The 13,920-nt window shown below is 37.5% G+C and overlaps 1 protein-coding gene across 2 annotated transcripts in view; it reads left to right on the top strand.

The window, feature by feature from the left end:
- The first annotated feature begins 6,144 nt into the window (after window positions 1–6,144).
- Window positions 6,145–13,920, top strand: part of SSR1 (signal sequence receptor subunit 1) — a 50,437-nt gene continuing 42,661 nt past the window's right edge. Inside the window, exons 1-3 of one of the 2 annotated variants that reach the window (XM_001367866.5) lie at window positions 6,145–6,324; window positions 8,908–9,020; window positions 13,753–13,837. In XM_001367866.5, the coding sequence (XP_001367903.1) occupies window positions 6,246–6,324; window positions 8,908–9,020; window positions 13,753–13,837 (277 nt within the window). In that variant the 5' untranslated portion in view covers window positions 6,145–6,245. The remainder of the gene's footprint in view (window positions 6,325–8,907; window positions 9,021–13,752; window positions 13,838–13,920) is intronic. The other variant, XM_007488001.2, reaches the window with a different exon arrangement.

Raw genomic sequence — 13,920 nt, 5'->3', positions numbered from 1 at the left:
GTTGTTCCAGGAAATTTTACTTGTCTTGTTCCTTTCAAAATGTCACACTAGAAGTTATTTAGGATAGTGTTGATTCTCCTTCATATGTTTCTCTATATCAATTCAAAAAGCATATACTTCTGTATTCAGATTTGTAATATGAAATTCTCATGTTGTCTCTCTCCACCTCATGTAGAAGTCACAGTTTTAACTATTTGAGAAGTGAATTTCCACTCTCCCTCCAAGAACAATAGTTCATAAGAGCAGCTCTGGGTAAAAACTAATACCACACTGAGTTCCATGTATTCTTAAGTTCCTGATGGTCAATGGGTTTGTCTTTATTTTTTTCTGAGCTATAAGGGTTAAAAATGAAAGGTTTGAACTAAATATATAAAATGTGGTTGCCAGAAATTATTACTCAAGTCAGAATGACTTTATAGCAATTTATTTATAAAATAGAGTGAAAGTAAGGAAATGAGAGAGTACGTATTTACTCTGGCCAGGTCAGAACCAGGAAGGGCTTCAGAGATCCCAGAAAAGGGAGCCAGAGGTAAATAAAACAAGGATTTTAGCCACAAGGCCTCCTCCAAGATGAGGGGCCTCTCTGGAGGCTAGTACCTCCAGAAAGTCAGGAAAGGGAGTCAGCCTTTTTCACTCACCCACATGGTAGTTCTAAGAGAAAATCCAACAGCAGTTCGAGGTCCCCAGCCAGAGCTCCTCCAGGGCCAACTTCCAAGGCAAAAGAGCTGGTCACAGGAAGTTCTTGCCATTTTTAAAGATCTTTCCTTTTGTCACTTCCAGTGCCTTCCTTTTACTTTATGTGGACCAGTTGAAGCTATAGCTTTGCTTAGGACTGCCCAAGGGGAAGTCAGTAGGTTTCTGATTCATTACCCACCATAGCACACGTCGGTCACAGACCTCCCCATATTTAAGGATAAGTAGGGTGTGTACACTTTTGGTGATTAAATCTAAAAATGGGCAAGGGAGAGTTAATCCCATCTTCACAGAGCTCAGAGTTTCTTAAAACAATTTTGTCTTATAATTCAGGAGTACAGTATAAATGAGTCCTATGGAGTTTTCCTTTTTATTTTTCATTGCTTTTATTTGTTGTTTAAAAAAGTAAAGTCCAAAAGTAAGAGAGAAAGAGTTGCTTCCCTTCATTCAGGAGTAAAAATTGTAGTGTTTTGTTCCCTTCAAATTTTCAAACCAAAAGTGTTGGGAGAAAACAAGGGAGATTAAGGTGTGGATTTTCCTTATATGTTCTAATTTGATTCAACAAGAATTTTAAAAAAAAACCTTTATGTGGCATGCACTAGAGCAATAGTGTCCTTGACTGGATCTTGCCAATAGTTATTGCCCCAGGGCACTTGGCTGTCAATGATCCAGCCCTGTACTCTTCACTGCTACTTTTAGGGCTATTATCTGGAAGTCTGTCCTGATAATTAATCCACATGACTCCACCTCCCACCCCCCTACCCCCCACACCCCCCCACCAAAAAAATCTTAATTGTGAGCAAATATTTTCATTCATTTGGTTTCTAATGATACCAGTCAAGACTGTTGACAAATGGACCACCTTGAAGACAAGATTCCTGAACAAAACATTCTCTAATGCAACATTAACTGAGGTTTAGATCCAATTATAGACTAACTAAAACTCTCTCTCATGCATGGCACTCAAAACTGATAATCACCTATTTTAGCAGCAGTATGGCAAGATGGATGGGGCATCTGACCTGGAGTTTGGAAGTCCCAAGTTCAAATCCAGCCTCAGATACCTATTGGCTCTGTGATCCTGGGCAAGCCACTTTGGCTTTCTCATCTTTGGTTTTCCCATCTGTAAAATGGGGATTATACTACTACCCAACTCCCAGAGTTGTTGAATGGATCAAATTAATTAATATTTGTAAAGTGCCTGATGCTTGACATGTAGGAACTATATAAATGTTAGCTTTTTTTTTTAGTTCATTCTTAACTACTTGATATTTCCATTTAATCAATCAATCTATTTATATAAGTATTTATTAAGTGCTTCCTAGGTTCTACGCACTGTGCTATGCGCTATGGTTAAAGACAAAAATTAAATACTTCCTGTCCTAAATGAGCTTATACATTTTCCTGCATGAGACATGTACATTCTAGGTATGTATTCACTATATACACAATAGATACATGTAACTGGGGGGGGGGGGTCTAGCAGATGAGGGGAGCAATAAAGGCCTCATTTAATAAGGGTCATTTGAGAGTTTTGAAGGGAAGAGGCAGGGGTGAAAAAGCAGTGCACTCCAAGGATAGGGAATAGTACATGTAAGGACTGATAAGTTTAGGATCTATATCAGGACTCTTTCAGCAGTCTGGAGAAGCTTACTACTACTGTGATTTTACCTCCATTGATTCGCCTATGAATGTTGTCTACCTTCAAAACTGAATATAGGCATTCATCCTAAATGGAGGATGGATTAAAGAGGAAAAATAGGAGTCAGGAGATCTAATTAGAGAATGAATACAATAGCCCAGATGACAACTGATGAGGACATGAACTAAGGCCTGAGAGAAGAGAGATGAAGCTAGTTGCAGAATGTATTCTATTTGCATGGTTCCATATGTCTCTTCAGATAAAAATGCTTCTATCAATACTCTCTTCTACTTGGGATTTATTGTATTTTTGACTCAGAGAATGAAATTATTAATTAAAAAAAAAGAAAAAATAACAGACCAATGAAGAATGATCTTATGGCCTATTAATTAAAATTAAATAGATAATTCTATCAATTCTAATTGATTTAAAATGCATTTGAAACACAAATATGTCATGTATGAATGGATATTAAACCCTTTCATATATGCCATTGTGAAGTACTAAAATGTAACTGCCTTTTTGGGGATAGGAAGGGAGTGAAAAGGAGGAGGAAGAATCTGGGGAGAGGATGATTTTTGGACATAACTTATGTGAGAATTTTTTTCTCTTAGATAAGCATATTCATTATAATTTATAATAAATCATGTTATGTTATTGTTGCATATTATATTGTTATATATTTTTAAAAATAAATGGTAACAAAAAATCTTTGACTACTTAGCTTCTTTCAAGATTCTACTCAAATAGCAGTATCTACATCAGTCCTTTCATAATTCTCCCTTTTTGCTAGTGCCTTCCCATCTAAGGTTATCTTCCATCTACTATGTATGTATCTCATATAAATCTATCTGCTTACCTGCTGTCTCCTCCATTAAAATGTGAGATCCTTAAGTTCAGGTATCATTATTCTTTTATGTTATCCTTAGTGCTTGGCATAGTGCCTCTCAAATAGTAAGTGCTTAACAAATGCTTGGTGATTTCATGGATTGAGATAGGAGGCTGTTATTCACTGTAAATCTGAGTATTGGGTTCAGTTTTGGTAGCTTGGGAAAAATTTGCAACACTCAATGTGTAGAATGAAAAAAATTAGTTAAATATTGTTGAGTGGATTATTATGCAGGGTTGAGACAAGATGTCAATGAATCCATAGTCTCATCAAATCAGGAATTCCTTTCACCAATGTAGATCATAGCACAATTATGACTTCTCATCCTATGTGATTCTTATCTATTTCTTAACACCTTTCATGCATTTGTAATAAGTGAAATCAGCTTGATTTAACAACTTTCTCCATGTTTACAGCAGCCCATAAGCAGGAATGGAAAAATCAAATTGATACAAAATATGAGTCAAATCTGCACATGGAAGGAAGAGAAACAATAGAAGGATGGATGTACTAGAAGTATAGGGAAGGATTAGGGGTAAAGAACAGATTTAGTATAAGAGTGGGAGAAGTAGAAGGTTCGTGTTAGGAGTGGAATTTCAAAATGGAGGCTCTGAGAGATGATGTACCTGAAGTAGAATAGAACATCACATCAGCAAAAGCAGAACTTGAGAATTTTATCTTACATAACTGCATCCTTCCAAAAAAGTTTATAAAGTTTGACTATTTTTTTAGGAATGTAATACAGTGATCCCTCACCTATCAGGAGTGTCACATTCCAAAGACCCCTGTGATGGGTGAAAATCTGCGAAGTAGAGGCATTACATTTATTTTACTATTCTTTGATGGTATCTTCCTCTGTTGCTTGGGTTCACTGCCAGAAGCCTTAGAAGGCACAGAATGTTTGGTTGGCATTGGGCTTGAAATAAATTCAAACTTTTATAAAAACTTCAAAAAAACACAACATCCCAAAGCAACACTACATGCAGCAATCAGACATCAATGTGAAGTGGACAAGGAGAGATGTTGAATGGGCACAATTTGGGAAGAGCAAAAAGACTGATGCTACAGTCACTGAGTCAATCAGCGCCCCTGGTACGGAACACAGTGCTGTGGTTAGTCACCTTTCATTCCATTAGCCAATAGTGCACGTGTATAATCTGACATTGGCAAACTTGAGCAAGTAGTAGTGGCATACTGCATTTCCATTGTGTATAGTACAGTATTCATCTATAAAATACTGCAATATAATGAAAACTCCATGATACAGAATTATGTATATACTTTAAAACCAATTTACAGTGAAGTCATGATAAGTGAACCGTGATACATCAAGGGACAACTATTTTAAACAACGAAGTGATTTAATTGCTCCAACAGTAAGCACTAGGAGCAGTTTCCAGCCTTTTCAAAGGCTTCAGTCCTTTAAGTTTTAGAATCCTAGCCAATGCCTTCCCTAAGGAGTCTTTTTTACTAAAGTACTTTGAGAAGACAAGGAAGGAAAAGGAAATTGACATTTTTAAAAAAACTCTTACCTTTCCTTTTAGAATCAATACTGTGCTTTGGTTTCAAGGCAGAAGAGTGGTAAGGGCCAGGCAATGGAGGTTAAGTGACTTGCCCAGGGTCACACAGGTGGGAAATGTCAGAGGACAGATTTGAACCCAGGACCTCCTGTCTAGGCCTGGCTCTCAATCCACTGAGCTACCCAGCTGCCCCTGACATTGTTCTTACTGAAAATGTGTTAAAATTGTTTCCTGTTGCTTTTCTCTTAATTTCTATCCTATTTTAATGCTGCTACTTGCTTCACTGTTAATATATGTACCTAGTCACAAGTTAACTTTAGAATTGCCCAGTTTTTCAACTGGATGGGGACAAAGTCAGAGAGACACTATGCCATTTGAAAATCCCCCTAAAATGTGAGTTCAAGAAGACCTAGAACTGGTTGGACCATAGATATATTTTTATTCTTCAACAAACGAAATGCAAGGCCTAGTGCTAGGATAAAAAGAAAAAAACAAATCTCTACACAGTGAATCTTATAGTCTACTGGTTGTTGTACTATCTGGTAATATGGGTAAAGCGATTTCTAAATCTTAATGTCTTCAATTGAAGGCTTTGTGAAGCCTTCAGCATCCTACTCATTAGTATTAGGGCTAAGGACTAGGCCTGTGATTTCACTGGTATGGGAAACTCCTTGTATGAGGAACTTCATCTGGTGTAACAGCCTCTTCTGGGCTCTCACCTTAGAACCCCTTCAGCAATGAAGGTCAGTAACTTCTCTGCAGCTCAACTGCCAGAGCACAGAGAAGTTAAATGACTACAGGGTCACACCAACAGGAAAGGTCAGAAGTGAAATTTGATTCAGGTCTTTTGGGTTCCAAACTTCAACGCTGCTTCAGAACTATTGTACTATTTAGCTTCATCATTATCATCATCTTTTTCTTCATCATCATCATCACCATCACCATTCTGATGATACATTTGAAAAAGCCTCAGGAGTAGGGCAATGTTTTAGGTAAACATGTGTTCCCACACTTAGAATACCACTTTGCACGCGCTGGGTGCTTAATAAGTGTTCCCTGAACTAACAGCTACAACCCAGGTTATTTAAGCCTTAAAGTATGCCGTCACTTTAACTAAAGCCTGGTCTGCCTTCCCTACAGACTTCCAAAGGGACAGTGTAAAATGGAGGACAAAGAGAACAGCATAGATTACAACTAGGGGCAAAGAAATTCACCTGGAAGAGGAGAGATTCTGTTCTCCCAGTAAAAAGCCCAGAAGAGCTGTCACGTGACCTCTCCTCTCCACGCCTTCCCTCCCCTCCCCCACTAGCCCCAGGCCCCAGGGCTTCCCTGGCCTGGGACAGAGCCACGTTCACAGCGGAACTGGGAGAAGGCGGGGCCACGTCTCGTTTGCGTGTGCGTGCCCTGCCTACTTCCCTCCAGAGCCCGGATGAGGAGTATCGCCATTACCGCCGAAGCTGCCGTAAGAGCCTGTGGAGGCTAAAAGCCCGCTGGCCACACCATGAGATTCCTCTCCCGATTGATCCTGATAGTTCTGTTTGTCTTCCCCACCGCGTTGCTGCTTGGGGACGGCCCCGGAGGTAAGGCGAGAGTGGGAGTGAGAGAAGGAAAACGGAGGATAGCAGCAGAGCTTGTCAAGTTTGGTTGTGGGGGGCGGTGGGAGGCGGTGGCGGTGGCGGCGGCTAGCGGGGGTCGCGCGCCCGCCGGTCCTTGCTCCCTCCCCGTTCTCTTCCTCAGCCCTCCGCCCACCCGAGGATTGGGGTCCCAGCGAGGGTAGAGACGGAGAGTCCTGGGTGCACGAGGAGCCCCTAAGGAGCGGGGCTCTCCCCTTCCTTGCGGATCCCAAGTGGGCCGTGCGGTCTTCCCCAGCTTGGCCAAGTGACGTTGCTCCGTGTCCCTACCCCAGCGCTCCGACCTGCGTAACTACCCCTTGACGATGCGTTCCGGAACCTAAGGCATCCCCAGGACTGGCGAAATGAGGGCGGCGGAGCTGAGCTGCAGTGGCCGCTACCCGCTCCACCGCCAAGCCCTCCCCCGCCCCCCACGCACATTGGCTCCTGGCTCTAGGCTGACGTGTCATTATCTTCTATAGGGGACCCTGCTTCATTCATTTCACGGAATCCATGTTTCTCTGCACTCAACCTGGCATAGCATCACTTTAGCCTGTCTTTTTTCCCTGGGAATTTTAACCTTTCTTTCACAGCAGTGACAAACCTTATTCAATTAGTCCCTTAGTCTCAAAAAGGTCTTTTTCAGCCCTCTTCGTATTCCTTTAGCAGTCTTCAGCTATGTCATTATGTTGGACAGGTTGTGTAACCCTGCTTTCTTAATCACTTTAAATTTCAAATAAAAACTGTGTGGGGGCTAATGGCCTTTGACTTTATTGAGAGTCTGATTCTAAAACTTCTAAGAGGTCAATAATGAAATTCCTTAATGAGATTGCCTATATGCTACAATAGGCAAAGCAGTGAAAGGAGGCAGGACAAAAAAGGGAATAAGAGCAAGTAAAGTAGGTAGTTGGATATAATGGAAAAAGCATCCTGAAACCTGGGTTCTAAAATTCCAACTTCGCCTTTAACTTGATGCATGACCATGAACAAGTACCTTCACTTTAAGCTTTCAGTTTCTTCAGCTGTAAAAAGAGCAAATTAAACTACGTGATCTCTAAGGTCCTTTACAACTCAAAAAATCCAATTCTAAAGTAATGTTTTGATTAAATTTTAGTAGTACTGTGAGTTCTTATGTTTTGCAAAGAAAATAAACCGGGTAGATTCTGTGTATGGAAGGATATCTTGTAGGAAACCACTGAATTCAGCCATAGGTTACAAGAAAAAAACGAATTTGCCTAGTAAGCTGCTTGGAGATCTCCCTTCTGCCTTTTAAAGATAACTTTTTAAAAAATTTAATTCTGACCATTTTTACTTTGTGATTTTAATCTTTACATACAAATCCACATTGAATTCATAATTGGATTTCCTCCTCCCCCATAGAGTTATGTTTCTTTCCTTTTTTTAAAAAAATATAACTCTTATTGGGGCTTAGAATCACTACTGTGTATTGATTCCAAGGCAAAAAAGCATTCTGGGCTAAGCAGTGGAGGCTAAGTGACTTGGTCAGGGTCATATAGACCCTGGGTCATACAGTGTCTAAGATAAAATTTGAATCCAGGATCCACCATCTCCAGGCCTGGCTCTCAATTCACTGAGCCACACAGCTGCCCCATAGGGTTATAGTTCTTAAACATTTTGTATTTTACAGGATATATGTTTCCCTAATTTTTTGCAACCAACAGAATGATTTAGGACAGTAAATGTTACTAAGATTTTTATCAAAATAATACTGTTGTATTAGTGAATATATAGTTTAAAATTTAATAAGTTAAATTGAAATGAATAATTAGAGACCACTTTGTATAAAAAGCCAAATTTAAGGGTGCATCATCTTAAATTACTATGTCACATAGTTGTCATTTATAGTCTAGAAAATTGCAGTTCTTTATTTTAAGGTGTGTATTTGTTAAATTTTTGTGACTGTCACCAACATTTTAGTAGAAGCCAAAATCAGGATGGTAAGAGCCTTTATATGTAGTCTTTTCTTTCTGGGTATTACAGCATGTGTATTTGTTCCTTTTCCTGTATTTAACTGAATTGCCACATCATCAGTCTTTCCACAAATCATTGGTAGATTCATGTACTAGTAACCTAGAAATTCTGTTCAGAGTTTATGATAGAAAATACTTAATCATACCAGGTTAGAGATCTCTTTGTATTTAAATTGCTAACATAGAAAAAGAATATTGTTTCTTTTGTTTTTTTAATAGATTTTAACTTGAATTACCCTCATTTTCCAATTTAAATATCTTAGAACCTTACATTGAAATTCACAAGTAGAAATACAAATAAATCTTTTTTCTCTGTTAACTTGCCTTCCTATGTCTTCACTGTATTTTTCACAATGTATTCATTAGTGCTCATTATTTATTGATGTGATTCTTTCAAACAGCATAGTGGCAAACTGAATGTTATTATTATGAATATACCTTCTAAACAATATTTGTGTGATTATAACTTTAACCATGGGGCAAACTTATTGATTAATGTCATGCCCCTAGGCTTAATTGTTACTTATACACCCTTGAAAACCCTTTACTTTTAAATTCTTAGGTTCAATAGCTTTGGCCCAAGATGCTACAGAAGATGAAGAAGCATTGGAAGATACAATAGTTGAAGATGAAGATGATGAAGCAGAAATAGAAGAAGATGAACCTACAGATTTGGTTAGTGATGGATTATATTGACATCTTAAGCATATGATTTTGAGGGAAATACTTGATAAAATTTGTTATAAATTGATTATATCATCAGTTCGTAATTCTTTTGAGGTCTAGAGAATCTTAGAAATCATTTGGTCATTGTGGGGTTTCTAAATAGTAGATTTGGATTGTCCTGAAACAGACAGATTTATAGTAGTGAGAACCCTAGGATGGAACTCAGAATCATTGTCACCTTTTCCCCTTGTTGGTGATTATTTCTATTTACTTCTTACTATCATTACAGAATTTTTTGGAGTTGGAAAGAAACCTCAGGAGTCATCTAGTTACCTAGCCTCCAAAAAAGAATCCCCATTCATCAAGTGATTATCCTGCATTTATTTTCTTGAACACTTTCTAGTAAAAGGAACCTACCAATTGGCTTTGGAGTCAGAGGACCCCGTATGACGAGGGTCAAGTTACTGAGCTTAAATGTTCTCATCTATAAAATCAGGAAATTAGTCTAGAGAGCCTCAGTGGTCCTTTCCAGTTCCAGCTTTAGATTAGTGATCCTTTGATCTTCCTAAGTAACTGGATTGTTTCAAGCTTTCCTTTACATCTGGTCTAAATTTACTTCTTTGCAACTTCTGTTCAGTGTCCCCAGTTCTGTTCTCTGGAAAGAAGTCAAATAATAGAATAAGTCTAATATGTTTTCCACAGGATGACCTTTTTAGTATTTTATAAGCTCTCATGGATTGCTTCCTCCCCTTCTTTTCCATGCCAAATGCCCTCATTTCCTTCAACTGATGGGAAAGACAAATCCAAAACGCTTTACTATTCTAATTATCGGTCTCTCTTATGATCTCCAGTATATTAATGTTATAATAATAATATAATGAGGTACCGAAATCTGGTCTGATCAGGGCACAGTACAATGGAATTACCACCTTCTGGATTCTTGGAAACCGGACCTCTCTTAACATTAGCATTTTTGGCTGTTAAACTGTTGACTCTAATTGATCTGTCAATACACTAAAGGCCACAGCTATTTTTCATGCTAATCTCTATAACCATTCCCATAGTCCTTTTCCTTCCATCCCTCCTCCAGTCCCCCATATCTTGTCCCTCTGAAGTCAAGAAATAATGCAATGACTAATAGTAACATAAGTGAGAGGGAAAAAAAACAATTAAAGAAAACCAAATTCTGAGTTACGGAAATAACCTATCTTGGTCTTGAATGAAATAATATAGCATATTTTCCTCAAAAGAAAGGTGGGGTAGGGATGCTATAGGAAATGGGGCATACATTGTGAAATGTAGTTATCATAGCATTTGTTTTTACTTGACTGCTATTCTTTGTTAGGCAAGAAGAAAGTCAGTATATCAGGATATAACTCTGGTATAAAAAGAATCAACTTTAAAAAAAAAACAATATCATGAAATAATTAAGCTGTCAGATTAATCTTATTCAAAATCTCGTTCCATTATGCGTGAACCTTGAACCTACAGTGTTTCTAGGTTTTATGATTACACACATGGTTAAAGGATCTACACTGATTCCTATCCTTATCAGATTTTCTTCTCTCCTATTTATAATCTATTAATTTCATTTATTGTTATTTAAATTTCCCTTTTTAGTCAAGCTACTTCCTTTGTTTCACATGGAAGTAGATTACAAATAATATGCAGTCCACTTAGCTGTTATCCTTCTTTACCTATCCCCTTGTCATTTTCCTGAAACATCATTCAAAGATTCCTCTATGAATAATCTCACTTGGTTTTTCTTTACTTTTCTTAGCCCTGAAAATGCACATTGATGCTACATTTGTACTTTTTTTTTAAAAGACTCATCATTAGATTGTCTCACATTCCCCAATCTAATTAGCTAGGTTATTTGTCTTAATTCAGTTCTTTCTTTTTTTTCTCTTTTTTCTTTCTTTTTTTTGGTGCTGGTAATAAAAAGTATACTATTTTAAGTTTTTAAAAAATAATACCAAATTCAGGTGGATAATAGTTAAGTATAGAAAGGAAATTAATTTTAATAAAATGTCCTTATTTGGAACTAACTCGTAGTCGTTCAAAAATAGTTTTAAAATCAGGCAGCATGATATGAATTTGTTTTAAAAAAAATTGTACACGCATGCTTTTACCTAGAAGACACTAATAAAGTAAGCTTATAAAGTTCAAATTGATGAAGGGACTTTAATCTCATCAAGATAGCTAATTTGTGGATTAATAGATAAATTCTAGGGAATTTGCCTGAGGTATGTAGTAGTTAAATAATCTGTGTATAAATAGTGAGATTGAGAAAAGAATTCAAACCCAGTTCTTCTGGATTCCAAGCCCCACTCTATCCACTTTTATAATATTTAGAATTATAACAGATTTTTCTTCTGAGAGGAGTTAAGAATGTCAATTTGAAATTGGGTATGTCTTTCTACTTTTTTAAATTCCTACTGAACATTTAAAAAATAACCCAACTACTACCATTTAGGACAATGGTGGCGAACCTTTTAGAGACCACATGCTATGCCCTACCAAATACTGGGTGCACCCAGCTCCCTCCCACACACACAGGGGAAAGAGAAATTATTCCCATTGGGCTGCTGGGCAGAGGGTCTGGTAAAGTGGAAAAATGTCCTCAGCAAGTGTAGAGAGAGGAAGGAGAGTGGCTCCAGCTCTGCTGCCTGTGAGCCACCCATTTTACCCCCTGTGCACTCCCATTGAGCTGCTGGGCAGAGGGGCAGAGAATGTGAAAAAATGTCATCAGGTACAGTGGAGATGGGGAGGAGAGAAGCCCTGCCTGAGTCCTTCTGCCTTTCTAGTTATGAATGGGGGAGGAGGAGGCAAGGTGGCACTCATGCCCAAAAAGTGTGTTCTGCATGCCATAGGTTCACCATCACTGATCTGGGTTGTCTTCCTTAATCCTTGCCTCTTTCCACCAAATCTTTCTTTCCCCTCATCAGGTTTCAGAGTACTTTGATGGTGTACTACATATTCCTTTGTATTAAATTATTTGTGTGTATATCCTTTAAGATTATATATTTAAAATTGGATGGACTTTAGAAATTGTCTAGGCCAGCTCCCCTTTTAGAAATGAGGAAACAGACCTCCTGAAGTTGAAAGAGACAGCATAGCATGATGAATAGTGTTGAATTTGGAATCACAAAAATCAGGGTTTAAATCCCATCTCAGATGTTTTACTAGCTCTATGACATAGGACAAATCACTTCTTTGTGCTTCAGATTCCTTATCAAGAGTTTTATTGAATTCCCTACTTTCAGGTTTTCTGTTTTATATTCCATACACGTGCCAGATTAATATTCCTAAAATATTAGTTCAACAAGGTCATTCTTTGACTCAATAAGTTTCAATGGCTTCCTCTTGTCTTTAAGATAAAATACATATTTAAAGCCTTAAGTAATATGGCCTTAACCTTTCTTTCTAGACTTATTACACAGTACTCTGCATCACATATTTTGTGTTATAGCCAAACTAGTCTGCTTATACATCTCAGTACCTTTTTATAAGTTGTCTCTCAAAAAACTGTGGGACTAAAAATCCAGAAGAAAACATTTATCATTTGTTTATATGAGTATATGATTTGAAATTGGGGTTTTAAAAAACTATTTCAAAAGTGAATAATATGGGGAAAAATAATTTTATCTCATACTTGGAGCACTCTCTCATAACTTCTGTGTCTTCAAATCTGAAGCATTTAAGTGCTTGCTATCTATATAAGCCCTGGAAATACAAATGCAAATCAAAAAAAAAAAAAGAATCAGAGCACCTAGGTAGCATAGTGGATAACCAGCCCTTTAGTCAGGAGAATCTGGATTCAAATTTGGGTCAGACACTTCCTAGCTGTGTGACCTGGGAAAATCACTTAACTGCCTGACCCTTCTCCCTTTTCTATCTTAGAATTGATAAGACCCATGGTTAAGGGTTATTTATTTTTTTTAATTCATGCCCTCAAGGGTTTCACATTCTAATGGAGGAAATCCTACACAAAAAAATGCTGAAAATGGTGGAGAGGACCCGGAAACCATGAGTGTGGGCCCGAAGAGTGTAGCCTGATGGAAAATGAAGAAATTATTGACCTGGATGCTCTCTTTATATGGAGGTTCTAGAAGGCCCCTCCAATTAGAGGAATGAATCTGGGGACAACAGTGCTCAAAAGTGCCACCCAATGCCCTTAGTTATTAGTGCTCCCTCTATTCCTGAAATAACTTTTTATATATTTGTATTTTTCCAGCAGAATGTAAGGTCCCTGAAGGTAGGGACTCTTTTTTTTTTGTATTTGTATTTTCAGTACCTAGCATAGTGTTTTATACATAGTAGCTATTTAATAAATGCTTTCTGTATAACAAGAGTGATGGTACTTCAAAAATGAAATGACAAATACATGAACTCTGCAAATTCTGAGGTACTATATAAATATTATTCAAGGTTGCAAAGTAAACTACAAAGCAATTTTAACCTAGGTCTATAGTCTTCAAATCCATTATTCTTTACTGCATACTGATTATATTTCCTTATAATGATTTTGTTTATAGTAATCTTTATAGAATATTATTTGTTTAGAAAAGTTTCAGTGAAAAAGAAGACATCTGACATGCCTTTTTACTATCTTATTGTTCTGTGGGTAATATAATAAAAGTCAGATAGCTCCATTGCCAGTAAGATCTAATCATTTTAGTTGTCTTATTCTTAATATGCTTTCTTCTTATACTAATGTAGGCTTTTTAAATGTATTTAGGCAGAAGAAAAAGAAGAAGATCTCTCTGGTGAACCTGAAGCCTCCCCAAGTGCAGACACAACTATCTTATTTGTGAAAGGAGAAGGTAAAAATAAACATTTTTTCAGCACTACAAATAAAAATATTCCACTAACTTACTTAGTAATCACCATAAATGGGGAGAAGAGT

This window comes from Monodelphis domestica, chromosome 3 (genome assembly GCF_027887165.1).
Source record: "Monodelphis domestica isolate mMonDom1 chromosome 3, mMonDom1.pri, whole genome shotgun sequence".
Classification (NCBI taxonomy): domain Eukaryota; kingdom Metazoa; phylum Chordata; class Mammalia; order Didelphimorphia; family Didelphidae; genus Monodelphis; species Monodelphis domestica.
The sequence above is the reverse complement of the archived record's forward strand: the minus strand, read 5'-3'. Positions and strand labels throughout refer to the sequence as shown.